The sequence below is a fragment of the Scomber scombrus genome, chromosome 3 (assembly GCF_963691925.1).
Source record: "Scomber scombrus chromosome 3, fScoSco1.1, whole genome shotgun sequence".
NCBI classification, from domain to species: Eukaryota; Metazoa; Chordata; class Actinopteri; order Scombriformes; family Scombridae; genus Scomber; species Scomber scombrus.
The window spans coordinates 2,122,370-2,146,788 of NC_084972.1; the positions used below are offsets into that span (position 1 = coordinate 2,122,370).

The window sequence follows — 24,419 nt, forward strand, 5'->3', positions numbered from 1 at the left end:
GAAGAGTGGCTGCCTGGTAATGTGTGCCTTTTTCTAAAGGGCTTGTAGGCAGGTAGAGTAGTAAAAAGGTGACACCTCACTCCCCCTACTGGTGACTTTGTGGCACTGCAGTAGAACGCGGCATCAGAGGTTTCATCATACAAGAGCTCCAAGTCTCAGTCTGGAAAGTAAAATATTATCAACAGCTCGTGTGCATTTATGATCAGTTATCTTTTAACATTATATCTATAAAAAACAGTGATATACAGTTAGTTGCAAAAATCTGAGACCGCATTGAAAATCTTCACATAAATTTGAAAATAATCAGAAAGTCTCAGGATTCAAAAACATTTAAAAACAAGAAAAGTATTGAAGTAAAAAGAAGAGGAAATATTTAAGATTCTGTTCTATTTTCTAGCCAGTGTTCACCTGACTTCAAAATATAAAGAAATGTGGGTTCTTCTAAACTTTTTTTTCATCAACATTTTATTTTATTTATATGGCATATATTAAATTATTTTCGGTTTGTAAAGTGTCACGGTTGAGAAAGGCTGTGTTAAGTTAAATAACCTTTTCTGTCTTGTTTATATTTGGGCCGCCAAAAATGTACATTGGCCACCAAATTTAGGTTAGTACATAAATGACTTGTATCACATTAAAAATTGAAAAATGAATATGTTATTGGCAGTTCTTACATTAACAGTAGTTTTTACATTATTGGTTGCTACTACATAGGACTCAAAGGTTAATAATAATAATATTTATTTGAAATGTGTCCACCCTACTTCTTTTATCTTGATGAATCTTCCATGGAGGATTATTCTGAGTATTGTTTCCACTTAACAAAAAATGGAAATGAGCTCTTTTCTATTCAAATATTTCAAATTTTGTATATTCTGGATCACATGAGGATAAGTAATCAAATGTTTGACTAAATGACTAACTAAAAAAATGGGTCTCCACCTTTGGTCAGTTTTGTGTTTCTGAGAAGAAGAGTAGAGGAGAGAAACCACATGGTGAGACAGAAGTATGTGAGCAGAATGCCTGTTGAAGCTGTTTCTACACCTGACTGACTGGTTGTTGCTGTTGTTGCTTAGTGCTTTAAGCTGTCATCATTCCTTCCCACATCAATCCAGGAAACATGTTTACTGTACACGCAAGCTTGAAGTCAAGCAGAAAATCTTCCAGTTTCCAAATATTTCCAGCTTATTACGAGTGTGCTCACCCTGGTTTCATTTCATCCTGTTTCGCAATAGAGATGACTAAACCCCTATAAATAAATTAAAGTTACACCCAGTAAGTATGTGTTTGACCTCTGTGTGTTTCTCTTTCAGATCACACACTACAAACAGTATCCTCCCAACGTCAGCAAAATCTACTCCTACTTTGAATGCAGACGTAAGAAAGGCACCCAGTTCAGTGAGGTGGTGTTCTTCGGTCTCCAGTACCTGCTGAAGAAGTACCTCACAGGTACGCTCACATCTTATACCACATGGAGATGAAACAAGATAAATGAAGCTTGTAAAGTAGAAGAATTACTGATGACTATTTGATCAGAACTGCTTGGTGGTTTTCTGGATGTTGTGTCACTTGTGTGTTCTCTGTGACAGAGCTTCCAGTCAATTGTTTTCTTATCTACAGGCCCAGTGATCACAGAGGAGAAGATTCAGGAAGCCAAGCTCTTCTACCAGATGCACTTCAAACAGGCTGTGTTCGATGAAGAAGGCTGGAGGAAAGTCCTTGAGGTATAGAAAAAGATTCCAGCTTTCTGTCTAGACAGAATTGTCAACTACAGCGTATGAAACCTGAGGTACATGTGCTTTCTTCTGCACCAGAAACACGATGGCCGTCTTCCTATTCGGATCAAAGCTGTCCCCGAGGGCAGGATCATACCCAGAGGCAACGTTCTCTTCACTGTGGAGAACACAGATCCAAACTTCTACTGGCTCACTAACTACATTGAGGTAAATTAAAGTCAGAAAATGTTTCATTCTGAATGATAAAAGGGTTGAAACTGTTTCAGTTCCTGTGGTTCCAAATGTAATGGAACTGTTTGGTGAAGTAAGAGCTAGAAAGTTCTCTGAATTCTGGATGAGCAGATTGAGGGGGAATATTGCTTCACAGCTAAAGAACTACTATTGCAATGAACACTGAAGATTGGGACCAAAATCTATTAACAGTATAATAAAGTGTGATTAATGCATACAGTATAAAGAGAACCTGTCAGATGCAGCATTGCACTCAAGACTCAAGATGGACATTTTTGAAAATAAGATTAAAATGGATGTTGCCCTCTCTCTCCTGGTGCCTACATTAGCCAAAATGAAACCCAATGTAGTCTGGAGGTTGCTAGACTCCAGCAGAGATGAGGAGTAGGCTAGAGAGGTCTAGTTGACCTCACCTCACCTTTCATTTTAAAGCTTGTAGTCTACAGCCTCAACAGATGGTGACTCAAGTGACATCACTTTAACACTGTTTAACACTTTGATTTGTAAAATTGTTGGAGTTCCCCCTTTTTTTTTTTTCTTTTGTAATTAACGTTTTAGCCATTTTGCACTTGGAAAAAGGGGAAATGATTTCACAATGGAGGGTATGACCTTGCTATTGAGAAACTAATTCTACAAAATCAGGTCTTATAGTTGAAACATAGGTGAGCCATTTTGACCAATTTTCTTCAAAAATATAATTTTGGTTCCTTAGTTTGAATGTAATTCTTTCCATCATGTATGTATTATAGACTATATCAATCCACTTGTTTATTGTTGGTTTGTCTTTCTTAAGCCATTTTCTGGGACTTCCCCTTTGATGTTTAGGCTGGTCAATTATCTTCTTTTTAAATTTAGGTTGAAGAACCAAGATATTCCTGGAGTGCCTTCATGTTTATATGCTCTTTTTCACAGGAAATTACCTAATATTTACCCATGATGTCAGTTTTGCACAATACTGCTATAAACTGTGGGCATTGTTATATTTTTACATTTAACTGGAGGTAAGAAAATGCTGTGAGAGGATTAACCGACTCCTCTTCTTGCTGGCTATAGACCATGCTGGTCCAGATGTGGTATCCCATCACAGTAGCCACCATTTCCCGGGAGTTTAAGAAGATCCTGGCCAAGCACCTGAAAGCCACCTCAGGGAGCCTGGAGGGCCTGGACCTGAAACTGCATGACTTTGGCTACAGAGGAGTGTCCTCACAGGAGGTCAGGAAGTCTTTCTGTCTTTATCAGTAGCTTGTAACTTTATATCTTAAACTATTAGCTTCTTATTGTATTTCTTTAGGAGGCACCTTGCTTCTTTTTATAAGTTAAAGGTATCATGTATGCACCTCATGATACCTGCTTTGTGCGTGTGAGTGTGCCATGCTGACCTATTGTAGCACCATTCACATCACTGATTACAGGCTCAAAGGTCACAATAACAGAACTCACAGGTTTACATAATAACACATAAAGCTGGAATGTCAATTCAGTTACCAATCTCTTTTGCAACAGAACCACTGAGCTGGTGAAAGTCTTTCATTGTTATAGGATACTAAAAAAAATCCCTACTATTGTGAAGTTGACATTTTTAAACCTGTTTTATGATAACATACAATAGTGTGTGTGTAGTAGAGTTGTTCAGCACATGAAACACACATGTTTAGCCTCTGGAGCACCAGCCAGGGTCACTTTGTACACCCCTCTTCCACATCCCACACACACTTATGGTCACACACACAGATACTGTGTAGCTGTATGACCGTACAAATATGTAATTTATTATGGTGATGATATTTTTTGTGGTGTTTTTGTTGTTCTGTCTGCATCTTTAAGACCTTCTGTTTTGCCCACTGTTCTGGTCATCAGTCTAAATTTTGAGTTTATGTTACTTGTCCCCTCTGTTTTTGTCAAATGCGTTGTGCCACTTGGAAATAGCTTTTAGTCTATTTTTCTGAATTTAATTCTTGGTTTGCACTTTTTCTTCACTTGCTTTGTATCCTGCTTTTTCTGCACACAAAAAAAGACTGCCTTGAATGATCATTTGGTTAATCATTTTTGCCTCTCATTGATCCGTTCACACACAGAGTCTGTGTTTGTATACACCGTTGGCAGCTAGTCAAGTCAAGTCATTTGCATGTTGTTTATTTGTATGGTCCGGTAACACAAATCACAAATTTGCCTCAGGGGACTTTACCGTCTGTACAGTAATACAGCGTCCCATGTCTTTATACCCTCACTTCAAGATACTCCAAAAAAAACGTTCAGTATAGTACAGATGACAAGTATAATGTACAGGCATATGTTCCAATAGTTTTATATCTTTCCCCCACTCGTGGTGTTAGAACAGAGAAACAGAACCCCACCCACACACCACAACCCTCATAAGGAGAAAAGAAAGAAAATGTACCAAAAAATAAATAAATAAATACATAAACAAAATAAAATCAAACAAAATAATGAGTAAGAGCTATAACAAATATGACAGGGACAAGTAAAAAAAAAAAAAAAAGTTCAATGGGGAAAACATTTAGACAGATGTGCAATAGATGTTGTTTGTATAGAATAGAACACAAATATATGTGAAGAATGTGATGAAGAGGATACCGACTAGCTTCCAGGACCTCCATCACCATGGAGACCAGTCAGGAGGACAGACTATGCTACACATGCACACAGGGGAGACTCACACACATCACACCATTCAGATACATAGAGGAGTGAAGAAGAGACATTGTTCACACAGGAGGGAGAGAGAAGGATAAAGACATCATTCAGAGAGAGAGAGACATGAGGTGAGGCTGAACTTCTCCAGGGTCCAGAATAAGATCCAGAACCTCAGGACATGGCACCAACAGCCAGGGAAGTGGAGCGGTTCCAGGCTGGGTGCTGGTCCAGGAAGAGATGCCTGAGAGACAAGAGAGGACAGGAGAAGAAAAAGGGAGAGAGAGGGAAACAATAGAGAGGAGCACACAAATGGGATGTGACTCAAGAACAGTTTTTATCCTTTATCCATACACAAACTGACATTCACCCCCCAATCCCCCACTACCACCACAATTATCTAAATTGCATCACCACGGACTGATGTGCAATAACTGGATATTCACTTTAGTATATCCTTTTTACAGCTCTTTATTATCATATTTGACCTTATTTAAGTTATTCTATTTTATGTGTGTGTATATGAGTGTGTGTTTTTAGAGAGTGAATGGAAACAGTTTTCTTTTATGAGAGACAGCTTATTTCGTTGTATGTGAACATGCAGCGACAAAGAAATCATTCATTCATTCATTCATTACTTGTACATCCAGATAAACTCAGATTGACAGAGAACACAGAGAAATGTTTCCCCCTCCAGCCCATGAAGGTGATGTGATCCAACACCTCTGTGGATTTTTTTTATTAAGCAATGGTTAGCATGGCAAAAAATAATAATGGACTAAATTATCTGTGACTGTGAATTGTTTTGAATCAGCACAGTGATTGTTAATCGTCTCTCTCTGTTCTGCAGTCTGCAGCTTTAGGTGGAGCTGCTCATCTGGTTAATTTCTGCAGCACAGACACAGTAGCTGGACTGTTGATGGCTCAGAGATACTACAGCTGCCCAATGGCCGGGTTCTCCATTCCAGCAGCAGAGCATAGGTATAACACACACACACAAATCACTGATGAGACTGTGCACGTAAATAAATGTGTAATGTGTTCCATTAAAATAACTGACAAAAAAAATCCTGTTTATAAGTGTTTAATTTATCTTGTGTTATCCTTCATGTCATCCAGCACCATCATATCCTGGGGGAAGAGCAGGGAGAAGGATGCATTTGAGCGAGTCCTGGACCAGTTCTCCTCTGGACCGGTCTCAGTGGTCAGTGACAGCTATGACATCTTCAATGCCTGCAAACACATCTGGGGAGACAAGCTGAAGGAGCGAGTCATGGAGCGCAGCCAGGACTCCTGTCTGGTCATTCGACCAGACTCTGGAGACCCTGCAGAGACTCTTATTGAGGTAATAACAGGGCTGGGTTACACTGTGTGGGGCAACAAATAACGTCTAAACTTACTTTATGTTTAAGTTTGTTTGATTTCAGATTCATTTTTTATAAGACAAGTCTATAGAAGAATCTTATAAACATACACTCATTTGAGCTCTATTACTTAGATATATTCTGTTAAAACTGTTCATTTCTTTTTTAAATTAAACATTTTCAGACATTTTTATCTTACTTTATGATCAAAGTTTATAGAATTGTTACAAATTCACTGATTCATATCCAGAATTAGAAAATGTCCCACCTCAGTCTAAGTCAGTTCAAGGAAATCGACTGTTAAAAAGACACGTTTCTTAAAAGGTTCAATAAAAGTATAATGTCTCCAAGGTCAATGAGTAAACATGTTAAATAGTTGTGATCTCTGTATTGACCAAAATATTGATTGTTTTGCCATAATCAAGCAGCTTTAATAAGACAAAGTGACAATTAGTCACTATTATTAATAGTAAGTAATCATATAGGTAGTGAGTAAGTAGGTCATAAGTATTCATCATTTTACAGATTTTACAGACTTTGGACTATTAATTAATTAATAGTAAATATTGCAGTCTGAAAATCTCAGTGAATTTACATGTATGGGTCAAACTCCAAAAAACTATAACAGAAATGCCACATGTTTTCTAGGTCATCAAGATTTTGGAGGAGTGTTTTGGTTGTTCTCTGAACTCCATGGGATACAAGGTGCTGCCTTCCTACCTGCGAATTATTCAAGGAGACGGCATTGACCTCAACTCAGTGGATGAGGTAAGAAACAGTGTGGTTGTTGTAGCAGACTGTGTTATCTAGACTGGTCTTTATACAGCTTATTTACTGTATTATGTTTGTTTTCCTGTGATCATTACTTCAGCTATTACAGCTGCCTTCAGTCTGTCCGTCTGTCACTAACACAATGGCTCCATTCTTACCCAGCCAAAAATAAAGGGACATGAAAACCGTGTGTGTGTGTGTGTGTGTGTGTGTGTGTGTGTGTGTGTGTGTGTGTGTGTGTGTGTGTGTGTGTGTGTGTGTGTGTGTGTGTGTGTGTGTGTGTGTGTGTGTGTGTGTGTGTGTGTGTGTGTGTGTGTGTGTGTGTGTGTGTGTGTGTGTGTGTGTGTGTGAAAAATAACATAAAACATATTAACAGGCTAACAGATAAAAAGTTCTAAGAAGTGATTGAAAAGAAGATGGTTATGGTCAGTTGGAGCTCCTCAGGCAAGTAATTGCAGGGTTTTGGTGCTTTGACAGTACAGTCCCCTCTAATCTTAAAGTCATACTGAAATTAAACCAACTTTTTTTTTTGTACAGCGGTTTTCTATAACATATCTGCACTGTATATCACTTATCCTGTGTTCTTTAAGAAATAAGTTAAACCAAAGGGAGACATTTGTATTTTATATTCTGTCACTTTAGACCCGTTAGAGTAAGGGTGTCTATTATATATATAATACATATTATAATTGTACTATAGTAAACTGTCTAGGGGTACCATGATGAGAAATACAATAAAATGTGTCAAAACCCACTAAGGAAAAATGTGTTCTTCAAATCTGAATTTCATTCTACATTTCAAATCAATTATTTTAAGTTGTCCAGGCAGAGCAGAAGCCTCCACTGTGAAAATAGGTGAGAATAGCATTAAGGTGTATTTTATTGAAAAATTGGAATTAGGTACAACTACTTTTCTGCAGTTTTCATACTCTGCAAAGTTAACCTACAGAGTAACACAGGGGCCAGTTCACCCCTGCGTTAAATGCTGGTTTGGTCGTTCTTCCTGTCAGTGACACACTAACTGTCCATGAGTGTGTTTGTAACATTGGTAGCCTGCCAGCTAATGTCAATCAAACAAGCCTCCAGCACTGCCCCCTAACTGGCTGACACAAAAAGGAGCTTTTCTGATGTTTCCCCAAAGTAGGAACAGACCTACAGGGGCTGCCCCTCCTGCTGTAGGGTTTGACCCCCAGCTGCCCCCCATTTTTCTACCTCCTAAAACTGTAGTTTTAAGATATTGTCATTGTCAGTCACCATCATGCTCTTAAACTGTCCAACGTGGGAAAAGAAACAAGAAATAGAACAAAAATCCATAATTCATAATGCTCACTTAGGCCTCTGCAAACTGTCTGTGGCATTGTGCCAAACATACACTGATGCATCCAGTCACAGTGAATCACTGTCAGCCTGCACCTTACACACACAGCAGCTGAGAGCTTCTCCTGTATCTGGAGGTGAAATCAGAGTTTCTCTGCTTTACATTTTAGTACAAATCAAGTCAGACTGTAACTGTAACTCCTGTATGACAAACTAAATTCAAAGTTATGATGGGAACTAGTACAGTTTTACCTTTCTTTCAGGTAACTTGAGTTCATCACTTGATGTAAAATGAAACAGCCTGTGCAGTCAGCTGAGTCCTTATCTTAATAAATATCAAGGATCTGCAGATGCGTCATTTGCAGTGTTAAACAAACTGTTTGATGTCATGTTTAAATATGACATTTAGGTAATGTGGAGTTTGACAGTTCATTTATGGGAATTTAGTAAAGTTCTAGTGAGGCCTCAAAACTGCAGTGCTCATTATTAATTGATTACATATTAAATATAAAAATATATATAAAATAGTCATTTGTGTTAATTTAAGCACATGAGTCTGGACAGAAAGGCTGCATCCTACAATATCAGACCAGAAGTCTATTTGAGCCATTAACCAAATATCACTTACTGAATATTGATTATATGTTTGATTGCATGTCTCTGTATTAACCATGTGCTCCTACAATAAAAAACGATTTGCTATAAAAAATTATTGATTTAAAAAAGTGAGAAGAACTGAGGGAGAAAGATGAGACAGAAGTAGAATGAAACTCCTGCATCAGTTGTAGCTGGAACTCATGGCATGTTTTCTTTTTGAGAATAAAATTTCCAGAACAATAACATACTCGGTAAAAGAGTTATTGGCCTCTTTCTGTTTCCCTTTACCTGAAGAAGGGTATATATTTTTGAATACTGTGGCGGCTGTGGCACAGGAGGTAGAGCGGTCGTCCACCAATCAGAAGATTGGCGGTTCGATTCCTGGTTCCTCCAGTCCACATGTTGATGTGTCCTTGGGCAAGATACTTATCCCCCAAATTGCTTCCGTTGCTGCGCCAATGGTGTGTGAATGTTAGTCTCCTCCTGATGAGCCCATGTCATCAGTGTGTGAATGTGTGTGAATGTTAGTCTCCTCCTGATGAGCCCATGTCATCAGTGTGTGAATGTGTGTGAATGTTAGTCTCCTCCTGATGAGCCCATGTCATCAGTGTGTGAATGTGACATGTAGTATAAAGCTGCTTTGAGTGGTCAAAAGACTAGAAAAGCAGTCTATGTACCATTTATATATTTTTCCAGCACCCTACTATGCCACCCTGCCAAAACCTCTTGCCACCCCATTGCCATTCTATGTAACATTTTCTAGATCAGCCACTGCCCTAAAAAATTGGTTTCTTCATTCTAATATTACACAACTATTAACGCGTTTAAAAAAACACTTCCCTGTTATCTGGATTATGAAATTTAAGATTTAAAAATAGACACAACAGTTAGGACAGTAATGAAATGTTGACCTTTTGTTTTCATTCCAAAGTAAATGGTAATGCCATTGAACTGTTGACTTGTTAAAACCTGTCTGTTCACCTATGTGAAATCTCAGAAGCTGATGTGTAACCATGTCTACACAGAAAGCTCAAGTGTGTCTGATAGAACAGATGTACTTCTATTTTACACATGGCTCATCTCAGACTCTTCCAAAATGCAGCTGACCTACACTCAACAACGTTTTTGTGTAGATACACAAACGTGGCAGCTGTTGCTGCTCACACTATACTAGCCACAGAATAGGAATGATGGTCCAAACTAAGATGGTAAGACTGAGGGTGTATTTATATTTGTATTTAATAATGAATTAAAACTATTTGCACTGTCATGCCAAAAGCTCTGATGAAGGCCACCTTGTTCAAATGTTATAGTGTATTTTTCAAGGTCAAAAACAGTAAAATCAATATCTTTGACATATTATATGAAATGTTCCTACTACGTCTGAACAATTAATCATTTTTCAAAAAGCAGGATGTGCAATATTTGTTAAAGGCAAACTGTGTAAAAATACCATTTTAAATAAAGTATTGTGGTGCTGCGGAGATGTCCAGGCCTACACATCACATTCTAAAGAAGTAATAAAACACCTTTGTTTGGTACAGACCGCCAAAAAAATCCCACCATCATATTCATGTTTTTCAATGAAAATGAGAATAATGATGTCATTTTTATCATTCCCTCTCTAATTGTTAATCATATCGCAATTGCAATATCAGTCAAAATAATCGCAATTAGATATTTTTTCACAATCGTTCAGCCCTAGCTCCTACTGTATGTTTATCCTTTATTTGCATTCTTGACCTGCCAAGTGAAATGAAATAAAGTCCTCTTCTCTGCCTCAACATAAAGTATAAGTCATGATCATGTGTTTCTGTGGTTGTTTGTTTCTTGTAGATTCTGCAGAAGTTGAGTGATGAGGGCTGGAGTGCCGAGAATGTTTTCTTCGGTTGTGGCAGCGCTTTGCTTCAGAAGCTCAACAGAGATACACTCAGCTGTGCCTTCAAGTGCAGCTATGTGGAGACCAACGGCAAAGGAGTGAGTAAATGCAGTGATATTTGATTGCCTTGTGTTAGAGATTGTCACATTTCATTTACTGACAAGATTATAATACCTTAATTCAGCCTGCAGCTCGTTATTTAACCCTCGTCATGCTTTTCTAGTTTTACTGATTTCTCAACAATTTGACACATCTTTACAATCGAATCAATCAGGACAAGCAGCATGAGTGGTGTTACAATCAAAAGATAGAGAGATCGATCTCTGTTGTCATTTCAAGTTTACAATGAAACTCGGTTTGAGCACTCCAATTGCAGCAAAAAAATATAAGTACACACACACGCATATAAGCCCAGACACATCTCACCCATACCCATGACCACATACACATTCATATACGCATAAAAGCTAAGTATATGTTGAATACGCTTCAAAAATAAATAATGGTATATTTACATAATAACAGTGTATAAAATGCAAGTTAAGAATTATCAATGACTCTGCAGCTTTACAAGGCTTTATAACAAGTTTCAGCTCATTGTTTAACTGTCTGGCTGCTACCTTTCAGCTTTTGTTCACTCTTGCTTCTCTTATAGCACAATTTTCATTCACAGTAGGTAGCTGTTTTCAGAGAAAAAGCTTTAAAAATCCAAGCCAGTGCCCTGTTAACATCAGTTGGACATCTTTAGAAAAAATGTTATCCTGTTCCTTATAGCTAACTTGGTTCTGAGTACTTTTAGGATTGATTGTTAATCCTGGATGAAGTTAACTTTAAATAACCATGATCATCAGCTCGATGTGCACTTTCACAGACATTTTATAGACATGATCTTGGGTTATTTTTCTTCATTCCAATCCTCTGTACTTCCTGTAATTGTGCAAACCCATACTTTTGTAATGCAATGGATAGCAATAACGGATATATTGCACAAATTCACCTTTGTCTTAATTCCAAAGAAGTGGTTGTGTGATTGCATCAACTCAGCTGTAAAAGCTTGTCTGGTGGGATTGCTCATGTTGCTGCTGCCTCCCTCAATTTCCCAGAAATTAGTCAAATATTATCAGAAACTACAGAACCAATACCCAGGGAGCAAAAAAACTGTCAACTGTAAAGCTCCTGTATTGCTGCGTCCTGCAAGTGGTTCTGTGATACAAACCTACTGGGCTAAAAGATAGCCATACCTATCATACCTACAGCATGAAAACCATGACTTTCATTAAAGTAATTGTTAAATCTGTTAAAGGATATGTAAATAAAAACATTCTATAACCAGAGATTCTTTACATAGCCCAGTTTTCAATGTGCCCACGAGCTTGTGATTATGTCAACTGTGCATTCAGTTACATTTTCTTTTAGCTAATTTTTCTTCTTCATATTTTTCCAGATGGATGTGTACAAACAACCAGTGACCGACCCATCTAAGATGTCAAAGAAGGGTCGATTATCACTGAGGAGAAACTCTGATGGCTTCATAGAGACAGTAGAGAAAGGAGCGGGCAAGCCTGAGGAGGTGGGTCCCAGCTTTCATTTTAAAGGGTCACTAAATAGCAGACTGAAAAGCAGAATGTCCCTGCACGTCTGATCACTAGGGCTGGGTATCATTTAAAACATGATGATACTAGTACCAATCAGAGTACCCCTAAAGTGATATCAATACCCATCTAGTACTTCTTTGATTCCACATTTAGTGCTCTGTCTTTTATCCGGTGTAACAGGTGTGTAGTGTAGACACACTTTAGAGTGTTTAAGTGGCATCTTGGCTGCTGAACTGCTAAGCACGCTAACTCAAATTCACCACGACTTCACCACCACAGACGGGTTGTAGCTGCTGTGGCAGTGGGCCAATCACATGTCGCATTAAATCGAAGAACGCTTGTGTTGATTGGCTGTGAGCAAGTCCATACAAATAGTCATATTTTCTAGCTCTGGGTGTAAAAAGGATCGATTGCAGGTATCGTTTGACGGAAGACATTTCCATACTACAGCCCTACTGATCACACCCAACATCACTGATGGATGTGGTCAGGATTTCAGTCCTGTATAGTCCAGTATACAGTCTAATTAAAAGTGTGTCACTGATAACCACAATCTGATCTCTTGCTGTACACTAGGCTTTGGCAGTATCAAGGTTTTATGATATACCAGGCTATACAGATGCTTTACTGTCTATTGTTATGATACGGAGATGCTGTATTGAGGTGACGGATTGTAGTGCACAGCTAAAGCCACCAGAGGTCAGTCTCTAATGGTGTAACAGACAGAGCTGAGAAAGATGAAGACTGAGAATAGTATGGAATCATGTAAATACTGCCACATAAAACTTGAGATCTTGACATTATATCTTCCAACTACAAATATTAATTATTACTATTATTATTATAAGCCACTTGATTTTATTCAAATCTGCCACTACTACCTGCACATCATCTCTGCTCACTGATGTGTTGGTATCTGTCACAGCAACACGTGTCAGCTGGGTCCTCCAGCAGGAATCTGTGGATTCATATTACAATGACTTTTATCACCAGCAGCTTTTACTTTTTTGTTTATTTTACACACATACCATCATATACTATACCCCAGTGGAATGTCAGAAAGGTATGAAAGTATGGAAAAATAGATAACCCCTTGTGGGTTACTGCACAGTATTTTTCCACACAACAACAGGACACAATAAAGTTAGTTAACTTGGTGAGGAGTTGGAGGTAAGCAGCCTGCAGCTCTTCATCTAACTGCTTACTGGAGCTGGTGTAGTAGGATGCTATGGTAGGATAGATTGTGTACCGTGGCGGTAGGGCAAAAAGTGACAGTGCAAGGATTACTAGTGCAATTACTGTATCTGATACAGAATACAAATACACAATATAATCATACAAGATTGTAAACTGCAATAGAAAAATACCAACTCCTTAAAACATTGTAAACCAATACTAGCATTAAGAGGCAAAAACAAACGGGTAGGTAAAAATTAGGACAATACAGTCAGTCAATGTCCAAAAATGAGACATATTGACATATAACAGACCCACTGACAAATATGATCAAAATATCAGTTGTTTTGCTTTTTAGAAGTTAGTTTTGTTGATAAACAGTTGCAGTCAGTGCTAATCTCTGTGTCAAATAAATTGTGTTTCCCGTGACTGCTTCACAATAAAAGCCACCCCAGTTGCCAGTTGAATGCTTTTAATATGAAACAGCAACAATAGGATGTTATAGGGTTTGCATAACTTAAGCAGTAACTTAATACAGCAGTGAAACAGTACAAAGACAGTGGATTTAAGACAGCTGGTTGGATTACACACCACATCATTCTCCTGTCAATCCCTCATGTAGGTAATCTGAATCCCACACAGGGATCGTGGACTCCTCCACTAACAATAAAGAAAACTATATAAGAAATAATAACTGATTGGTAATACACTGTATTGCTGTTACAGAAAAAATGGCAAACAGTGACACAAAAAACTTTACTATGATGTTTGATTTTATAGAAATCTTTTTATACTTTAAAACTCACTAAAAATGGTAATCTAACCCTAACCCTGTTTTAACAACACATATTTTTGTGCTTTCAATTGTTAATTTGCATATGAATGATAGCTTGATTGAGTTTATCCTGTGTGTTTTTGTTAGGATATGCTGGTGACTGTGTTTGAGAACGGCAGCTTGGTGCAGGAATACTCCCTCGAGGAGATCAGGAAGAACGCCCGACTGCGGGACAAGGAGATGAACCCCACCCTGCACAACCACAAAGAGGAGCTGCTGCACAATCACATCATCAACGGGATTCATTAGATCAGCCACAAAGCCTCTTGCTGTGCACATGGTACTTCAGTCTTTAACGGGGTGCACTGGCTTCCTCTGTGGAGGGAATGAAGACTGCAGTGTTTTAGAGAGTCACCCATCACAATAACAACTGGACATGTTGAAACCCCCTCCACCCCTCACACACTCACCTCATCCTGAGGAGGCCAATGGTGAGATTGTTTTCAGGTAGATCAGCTTCTATCGCTTTCTATTGTGGCCAGCACACAGTTCACTCCTCTTTATATCTATATATGTGAGGCTGTGTGAGCACACAGTTACACTGCCCTCTAATGGCCACAACCATCACAACTGAAGCTCAGGGTCAAATATCATAAGCTATAGTAGTTTTTTCTCCTTTCGTTTATGGATTTAAAGATACACACCCCGAGTTGAGGGTTGCTACTAAACACTAAAATAGACTTAGGGTGTGTATCTTTTAAAGAAGGCAGATTTTAACATATAACATATGCAGTAGCTTTACATCCGAGCATTTTCAGGTCAAAAACTGATGCTTCCAAAAATTCCAAGCTTCCATGTGTTGTTTGTTTTACGGGTAGAGTAGAAAAGTGTTTGAAGCAGCATTAAAAAGGCACTAAAATCCACCATCACTCAATATGCATTGTATAGTATTAATTAGAGTGCCACATCAACAGGTGTGGGCAACACTATGTATTTGATATACAATACTTAACTTAAGGTCAGTCTCAGCTCCACATATCAGCACTGCTCCAGCCATACTTTCTGCTTTGTTTGTAACAGACAACATCAGTCCTGTAGAATCCACAGCTTGAACAAACACATTAGACTGTAGATCACATCAGATTGTAGATATGAAAGGAGCACAAACCCTGTATGATATATAAATGAGGATATCACAACACTGAGCAGATTGTGCTACACTGCCGCAGTTCGATGACTTCTGATGCCGGAGACCCACAAAGCACACTCCGTTTCATCATCAGGTCTACTGAAATATTCTGCCAGTGTCCAAATTGTTAGTCTAATTCTCTGGTTCCCATCTTTTTTTGATTTGTGACCATTTAAAGTGAAGCAGTGTGTACTTGTGACCCCTTGCCATTAGTTTAGTGTTTATGAGTTGTGAGCAGTTCAACTAACCAAAGACTCATTTTTAATATCAGTTTGGGTTTTATGGCAATTTGTAGAGCTCTAAGGAGGGATATGGCCCCATTTAAATTCCATAAGTATGAGCAAAAGGTGACTTTACAGTGTTCTCATCAGACATATATGGTGCTAATTCACACTTTCATATTCTACCATTTAAACAACTTCCAAATTTCTTTATGTCCTGTGATATAGTGACATACAACAAGATTTGTTAGAATGATTATTATAACTGATGTTCTAATATGAACAATCTGTTACCCTGAAATGCTGAAAGCTACAGTTAACACAATGTTTTAGCTTTGAATTGTTTCCATTTAAACAGTGTTGCTGCTGTAAAGATACACATTAGAGGCATATTGCACTAATCTCCCATCTGCCTGCACAGACTGTATGCATCCTCTCTGTTAGTAAAAGTCAAATGTAACCATCATCTGTCATGGATTGGATTGGATTTGTCAAAATGTAACATTTTAATCTCCTTGAAACATGTTATAAGAAAATTGTGAATTAATTTGATTATTAAGAATTAGATTTTCATCATTTGATTTTGAATATTTTGTAAATAACATAATGATATTAAGACAATGCGTTGATATTTATCTCAGTTATAAATAGTGAGTGTGATAATAATGAAATGATGTTAGTGATATCAACAGCAGGAATGAAACATTTTATCTCTGTTTTAAACAAAAAAAACAATCAAACTGCGTCATAATATTGTGATGATTTTATTCAAAAAGTAAAAGTTGATTGTTTTATTTCAGTGTATTTACATTTCAGATTACAGAAAGACCCTAACATTTAACTGTCTTTATTAAATTTAATGTATGCTTGTTGCGCACATCTAAAAGTATGCTTCCTGGTGGATGGCCGCTTAGACTGAGAGCTCCTGGCATCAACATTGTTTATTTGATCTACTTTACTCAACCTGTGGGTTACCTATCAGCAGTTATATCGTTGACATGAAACCATGTCACTTCAAAATCAAAAAGAGTAATGGAGACAGACCAGCAAGACAAAAAAAAAAACAGTGAAAAAACTTGCTAGGACGCATGAGCTACTGAAGTAAATGGATGCAAACCCGAAAGCAGCATTGGCAGCATTGTAATCAGTCAACTTCAGCAATTGAAGAAAACTTAGCAGTTACTTCAGAACATCTGGATAATGCCAAGGCCCGGCTTTCCTCCCTGAAAGACAGCTGCCAAGGCTGACCCTATGGTCCCCATGTCTAGAACAAATGGGTTAACGAGTTAGTAGTCTTAACTTTGTCCCTTACCCAGCACCATAGCACGTCTTTCTCAGCATCAATAGACACTTCAGCCAATGATGGATATCTCTAACTACCTGACCAAGCACTTGGCCATAGCAACTGACTATACAAGATTGTACTGGTCTGGTCTAAAATATTAAGTTGAAACAACTATTGTGACAGAACAGAACAGAACGTTTTATTTTTGCCTTTTTTGCATATTATATTAAAAATGAATAACAGGACTCATCTCCCTCCTTTGTCAGACATAATACACTGTGTGTTCATTTTCTTATTCAGTGTGTATCCTCTTGCATGCTGTAATTAGCTTACTCAGCTAACATTAGACATGCTTTCTTAACACTACCCTGCGGCTCCATGTTTAAAGTTATAATTACAGGGGCAAACTTCTGTTTTATTTGGGACTTAACTTAAATGCAGCAGTGGTTACAGTTAATATTACCATAATCTAAGGCGCCTTTGTGGATGTTTTCCCAGGCTTATTCTCTCCAGACACACCCTACCATCACCCTTAAGGTTAAATGTTCATGTTACTTGTTACATTATTTGGTATTTGTCTTTAGTGTTGGTTACTTGGTTGGTTGCTTTTTTCTGTTTTTAAGCTGTTTTGTACCCCAGTTTTAAGTTAGTCCATGAACAAGCATGATCACAATAGGGAGCAGAGTTTCTGTAGTTTAAATACAAAGGATATGGGCAAGTAGTTAATAGAAAGTCTCAAAGCAAGCAAATATGGTATAGTCTTCTTCCAGGAGACACAACTCTCAGAACTAGACAATAAGAAATTGTGGAGGGATTGGGTGGAGCAAGTCTTTTACTAGTTTAGCAACAGCTGAGAATCCTCTATTATTCATTATCGCCACCAGCTGTGGTGCTCTGTCGTTTCCTGATTGACTGAAGAGAAATAGCTACATCCTTATGTTCTAAAACTGCACTTGGCAATTTGACATGGTAGGTCTTTTGAGACCTCAGGCAACAGCTTCTGACGCTCTGCAACTAACCAGTTCACACCGCTGCAACTTTTCCGTGCAACATTCTGAAATGGTTTTGTCTCATTGCGAATTCTCTTGAAAGGGGCATGCCTCCACTTATACACTCTCATTCTGAAGAGGGTTAAAGAATCTTCAGACGGTCGTAGCTATAGACCTATCTCCATAAAAGGTTGTGGCCTCCCTGATGGAGTGGTGGATCAGACCTTAACTTGCTGCAATTAATCTATAGGGAAACAACTGCAGCTGTGGTAACTAATGGACTAATTTCCCCATACCTCAAGAAGTGTAGAAGTACCCGCCAGGGAGACCCAACCTCCTCAGAACCATTAGCTGCTTCCATTCACCTAGATCCTAAATTTCCCAGTATTGGTGTGGGGCCCACAATTGCGTAAGGTGATGCTTTATGCAGATGATATATTGACCTTTGTTCGAAATCAAGAGACTTCCATTTTTGCGTTGTTATCCACTATCAAATGCTTTTCTAGATTCTCAAAATAGATTGTTCTAAATGTGAAGCTCTTGCCCTAACATCATACTGTCCCAAAACCAGGGACCTTTAGATGATTGCCTTAAAAAACTTAAAAATAGGGTGCATCAGGGAGACTCAGGGATACCAAACCTACTTCTGTACCATTATGCCTTTTGCCTACAGCACTTGGCACACTGGTATCTCCTTTCAGAGCGGGCTCTCCATCCTTCAGTGTAGCACAATCTTGCTCTGCTCTTCCCTTGGTTGGGTACCTTTCTGCCTCTGTTCCTCCAAGTTCTCAGTCTCACCCCATACTATAATGCTTTAAGAGAGTTTGTTAGAAGATTGCAAAGATCCTTCATTTTGACCCTTTCCTGAACATGACCTCTAGTATGTAATACAATCCCTGCCCATATATTAGTAAATCATCTTTTATTGTAAAGAACTGCCCATTGTCCAAACCTATAGCTTAACTCCCTACCCTGTGCACACATCCATGCATTTGCCAATTTAATTGTATATATTGTCCTTTTCTTCTTGTTTTGTCTGTTCATATTTCTGTCTAAAATTCAATAAAATGTCAATCACAAAAAAAGAGCCACAAATAGTAGAAATACTTTAGTTGACCCTTATAAACTCATGTATCTACATATTCAGTTAGCACATGGAAATGTAACAAATGATTACCTGTCTTAACCACATTATAATGTAAAAGTAGAATCACTTTTTAATTGGCTCCTTTCTGTGACAGGTGTGACAGGTAACACAGAAAATGCTACCTATGTTTATAGCAACACACCAGTTGATTTGTCTGACGTGTGAGCCAATCAGAAGCAGAAATATTTAACAAAAGGCAACATTAGCTGATTGGTCAGTCAGGACTGATGCAAGTGAGCTACAGGAGTGCTGACGACTGAAAAAACACCAGCTTGTCATTTTTTGGGGGTGTCAATCTCTATAATAAGCTGCTTTCAAGTGTGCATTTGACCTTTTTTCTTTTGTGTATTTTATGCATTGGAAACATGACTCCAAAGCTGCTGTTGCTTTTTTTATTTATTGTTTTTTGGCCATATAAAAGGGCTAGTTCATTTTTAGTATTCATTTTTCTTTCTTTCCTTTCATGCTTCTTAATTTTTGTGTGAACATGTTTGTCTTTTTAATATTCAGCAACATGTTCCACAACAATCAGTAATATCCTTGCTGATGTGCAGTCTATAATGATGTGTGATGAAGTAGTGATGCAGTTTGCCACCAACACTGGACAGTGCATGGTTTACCTCTTGTGTAGTACTGGCACTAATTATATATGTAATTATACTTTGTAAATATAATTTTTGAAAAAATGATTTGCTTTTAACCGGTCTGTATCTTTTAAATGTTCTTTAATTTTGTTTGTCCTTAATATTTGTTTGTTTGTCTTTTAAAAACTGACCTTTTGTAAGATTAAAAGCAAAAGCATAAATTCTTTCATACTTGAGTTATTTTTCTAAACTGACAATATGCAAAGGTTTCCATAGTGTTAGAGGCAGGGATTGTGAACTACGCTGAGTGAGCAGAAAATAAAGACTGCTATACATCCATCCATGGAGTAATTACAGATTTACTTTTTCTTTGTACCACAAGAGGGAAGCAGAGTCAACCAAAACTTCAGTTTGTGCCCAGATTGGAGACACAAAGATGGAGCAAAGATCAGCATTACAGAAGTAGCTGAGGTTGCCTGAGCTCTTGACTTCATAAAGCTGTTTAAAACCCACTGGTTTTTAAAAAATAATAATTTGTCATCAAGTCTCAATCCAGGCTGTTTTTATTACCTATTGAAAGTTCAAATGATTAGAAGTAAAACATTTGGGGGATACAAGGTTTCCTTATAATTCGACAAATCTTGATTTGGAAAAATGACAATAAATATACAAGTCATATTTATAAGTTTAGCCCTGCGATGGACTGGCCACCTGTTCAGGGTGTATTCTGCCTCTCGCCCACTGACAGCTGGGAGTGGCCCAAGCCCTCCCTGCAACCCTCTAGAGAGGATAAGCGGTTTGGAAAATGAATGAATGTTTGTCACTGCAATTATCTTTGTTTCTCACAACTGAGGCATTTTGTCCATGATTTACAGTTGCATGTTGGGCACCACTTGATGAATAACATATTTAGGTGATTTTCTGAGATGAAAATATGTGCCTGGAAAACAATATTTTCAGCAGACATTAAAGGTGCAGTGATAATGACATCTAGTGGTGAGGTTGCAGATTGCAACAAACTAAATACAAAAATCTGGTGTCACACCAGGTTCTGCTCTGATCCGGAACCATTTACTGAGGAGAGCTCAGAGTTAATTTGTTTAAACTGTTTGGATTAAAAAGTGGATTAATCTTTAATCTTGTTTCTCAAATTTGTAAATGAGTGTATCTTCATCCATGTTGACTGCTGACTGGAGAGGATATGGAAACGTCAAGGACAGCAGCGTTAATTTTCACCAATGAAAATAGTTTGGAGTTGGAGAAAGTGGGCAAAAAAAATCAGTAATAAAGCCAGGGTGAGCAGCACATTGTGTAGCCTGTTCATTGACGCATGAAGCAGGTTAGAACATCAATCTGGCGTTCCCTGGTTTTCATCACATCCAGCTAGGAACCAGTGTGAGGCATGTCAACAATTGTCATTAGGGAATGTCAGCTGGTGCCAGTTTCAAGTCTGTACAAATACTCTGACTCATCAGACCTTGTGTGTGAACACTCTTAAGCAGCTGTGGAGGACTCTGAAAATGAAAGTTATTGATGGCCACAGTGCAAGGGAAGCTACAAGAAGACTGCAGAGCATTGCCAGCTTAACTGCACAGTAGTCAACTGTCATCTCTTTATGTTATTAAAAGATGACAGTTTACGGCAACTGTGGAGGTCAAAATGAGATCTGGAAGATCAAGTATCAAGTCTTTGAGTTTGGGGCGTCTTTTTATTTTCTTTATCATCAGAGTGACTTCCAATATAGGTCCAGAGTTTTTATATATATTTAATTGCTTCCTGTCTTCATTTTTCTCCCCTGGCATTCTTGTATTTACCAAAAAATGATGTAGAAAGTGATCAATTTACACTAGTGTCTCACTCCTTCATCTCATTTCCTCCAGAAATGCAGATCCTCACAAGTTGAGTCTGGTGATATTCTATAGTTTTCTTATTGTGAACATATCACATGAAAAGACCCAAACCAACATTACATAGATTCTCTCTCTGTATCAAAGCCTGGTGCATCTTATTCTTCTGTCACATAGAGCTCCATTGTAGTCCAAAACCCATTAAAAACACATCAGTGAGTCACACCGTTGCACTGGGCGACATGGTCCTTCATCACCATGAACACACACACACACACTGCAGTTCATTTTAACTCAAGCCCCCCACCACACACACACACACACACACACACACACACACACACACACACAAACAAACAAACACACACCTTACTGCTGCTTGAAATACTACAGCACCAAATGTGGATTCATCCGCAGCTAAAAGACACTATTTCCTCCTGCAAGAGTAACATTTGTTAAAAAACTACAGTGACCAACTGTTTTAGAAAATAACAGTCTTTAAATAGTAAAATTATATATGTAGCTATACTGTCATAACGTTCGTAACAAAAAGGGGGGGAAAAACACCTTTTAAATTAGGAAAAATATAATTGAAAAACATAAACTACCTAAACTAGGCATTCCTTAGAAATAATATCATCAGCTGAAAAGCATTAAAAATACTTATTTTGAATGTATCATTTAACTTTGATTATGTTGACGTAAATTTAACAAACAGAAACCATCATTGGAAATTTGTGGAAATCTTTAATTTTAAACACAAGCTTTTTTCCCCTCCTTGCTGGCTTGACAGCTGATTGGCTATACGTTGTCATGGAGATGACCGGACACGTGAACAGAGGGGACCTAGAGGAGGTTCAACTGGAATAAAAACCAGAGAGTATTTATGATGGAGAGCAGAGCGGCTGACCTCAACTCACAGCAACATACATTCCTCCTGTGCTCTGGAACACTGCAGCTACACTTTCCTCTTCTTCTGTGACCTGATGTGACAAGTTCATGAGCAGTTAGGATGACAGTGACATCCCCTCTGTGAGCCGGCTCTTCTCTTCTCAGCACTTGCCCCTCAGGCTGGAGGATGCAGTTGGAGGTGGAGAGCTGCTCTCAGAGGCTGCTCAGGCTGCTCCTGCTGCTCTGCTTCATGACTCTGCACAGCTCAGCCATCGAGACCGGTAAGACTTCAACCACCGGACACACTGCTCTCTCACTGATAGATGACTTTTGGCTCGCGTTGACAGTGGCGCACTTGTGAAGTGTGCGCAATTCATTTTCTCTGTGCGTAAAGCTCAAACTGTGGAGCTGCTGCTGAGCTGTGAGCAGCAGCAGCACAAGTATAAAAATAGTAATTACAGTAGTAATAGCATCAGTAGTTATTGAAGTAACACCTCTGCTGTTTCTGTAACTTAACTAAATCATTTCTGTTTGACCCAAATCTGTCACAGTGGTAGATCTTCACTTCTAATGTGATTTATTCACACAAAAGAGACATTTAATACTTATACATATTGTAACATATGAGATAATGCTCTGATCATTACAGCTATTCCAGTTTTTCAGCCATTGCTAATCATTCATTTCTGGGTTAGGGTTAGGGATAGATCTGTGCAGTCCCTCACATTTGACATCAGGTCTGCATTAATATTTGTAAACGTTTTTGCATGATAATACCATTTAATTGCAGATTTATTTGAAAAACCTGCACCTGTGTTGCTTCACATGTTTCTGTAAATGAGTTAAAATGCAAAAACACAGGTATGTTACTTTAAACTGCTCCTTAAACTGACTTAATAAGCAGAATTTACTTAGAGATGACAGAAATATTCACTGTTACTTGTCATAATGTTGTAAATCAAAAAAGCAGTAATAAGCTATTTATTATATTTTATTTTTTATCACTTATTACAAGAATACTGTTGTGTCAATTTTGAACTGAACCTTACCCTTTAAGTACTGCTACAAGGCAACATTGGATATACAGGATTGTTCTATCATTGTGATGAAGGTACTAAAGTTTTCAGGTATTTCATTTGCTGAATTTTATAAAAGCTGCCTTTTTTCCCTTTTTGGAATTTTAAAAAAATATTTTTTTTTTTATGTCAGCTTTTCAACAGCTCAGGAGAACAGCTGGGCACCATGACATAAACATTTCTATATTTATGTTTCTAAAAAATACATTACAACCTATCAATAACACAGTGTTTAATTATATATACCACGATAAAAGATGTTTCCTTATTGCCAAGTATAGCGTCTAATGTGGGCTATTCAACCAGTGTATTAATGTGTGCTCACTGTAGTGTTTATGTAGTGTGTGTGGTGCACAGCAGGACTGAATCAGTGTAAGTCTGAAGTAATGAATGCCTGTGTTGAGTCACCAGCGTTGGGATAACACATGGATGGACAGTGAGGCTGCTGCCCTTTCCACACAATACTGTCTCACAACCATTTCTCACTACAGTGTGTCACCCAGGACCTTGACCCTCTCCTGCCCTCTGGACTTGCTCTCTAAAATGGACTTAGAATGATAGGGTTTAAAAAGAGTTGGATTTTCAGCCAATAAAAATCTTTACTGGGGACTCGGTGTCCTCTGGTCACCCATGTTTTGAACACTGTCCCCTGGTACTTTGTATTTACTTGTGTTGAGCAGAGGGAGATGAGCTGTTTCCCACCAACAGGGGCTCCCGGGCTCTCCTCTTTGGGACATTCCTGGAGGTCAGTGCAGGAGGATCTAGTCGTCTCCCAGGGAAACAGAGCTAATAAACTCCAGGGGTGGTCGTAAATTTTCTCATTATTTGGCCTGCGGCCCAGAGGCAGGGGGTGGTGGGCGGCTGGGTTGGGGCTGCCGGAGACGGATTTGCCCACCCATCTGTCCTGGTCCTGCCTGTAGATGAGCAGTGAGCTGTCTCTTAAATGAAGAGCAGATTAGGTTTACAATGTGAGGCTCTAAGAAATCTACTAGGGTGGTAAAGACAAAATCTGTGAATCAAAAGGATGAGTCAGCTTCACACAGTTTGCTGCTAATGTCTCTCTGTGTGGTAAGACCTGGAATCTTTATTTAGCTGCA

The 24,419-nt window shown here is 38.4% G+C and overlaps 1 protein-coding gene across 1 annotated transcript in view; it reads left to right on the forward strand.

Annotated features, from left to right (window-relative positions):
• nampt2 (nicotinamide phosphoribosyltransferase 2) overlaps positions 1–19,732 on the forward strand; it is a 28,753-nt gene extending 9,021 nt beyond the window's left edge. The window contains exons 2-11 of the mRNA XM_062443799.1: positions 1,314–1,449; positions 1,621–1,724; positions 1,815–1,943; positions 3,021–3,179; positions 5,470–5,600; positions 5,739–5,964; positions 6,632–6,751; positions 10,505–10,645; positions 11,992–12,117; positions 14,241–19,732. Of these exons, the coding sequence (XP_062299783.1) occupies positions 1,314–1,449; positions 1,621–1,724; positions 1,815–1,943; positions 3,021–3,179; positions 5,470–5,600; positions 5,739–5,964; positions 6,632–6,751; positions 10,505–10,645; positions 11,992–12,117; positions 14,241–14,402 (1,434 nt within the window). The 3' untranslated portion in view covers positions 14,403–19,732. The remainder of the gene's footprint in view (positions 1–1,313; positions 1,450–1,620; positions 1,725–1,814; positions 1,944–3,020; positions 3,180–5,469; positions 5,601–5,738; positions 5,965–6,631; positions 6,752–10,504; positions 10,646–11,991; positions 12,118–14,240) is intronic.
• Positions 19,733–24,419: the final 4,687 nt, after the last annotated feature.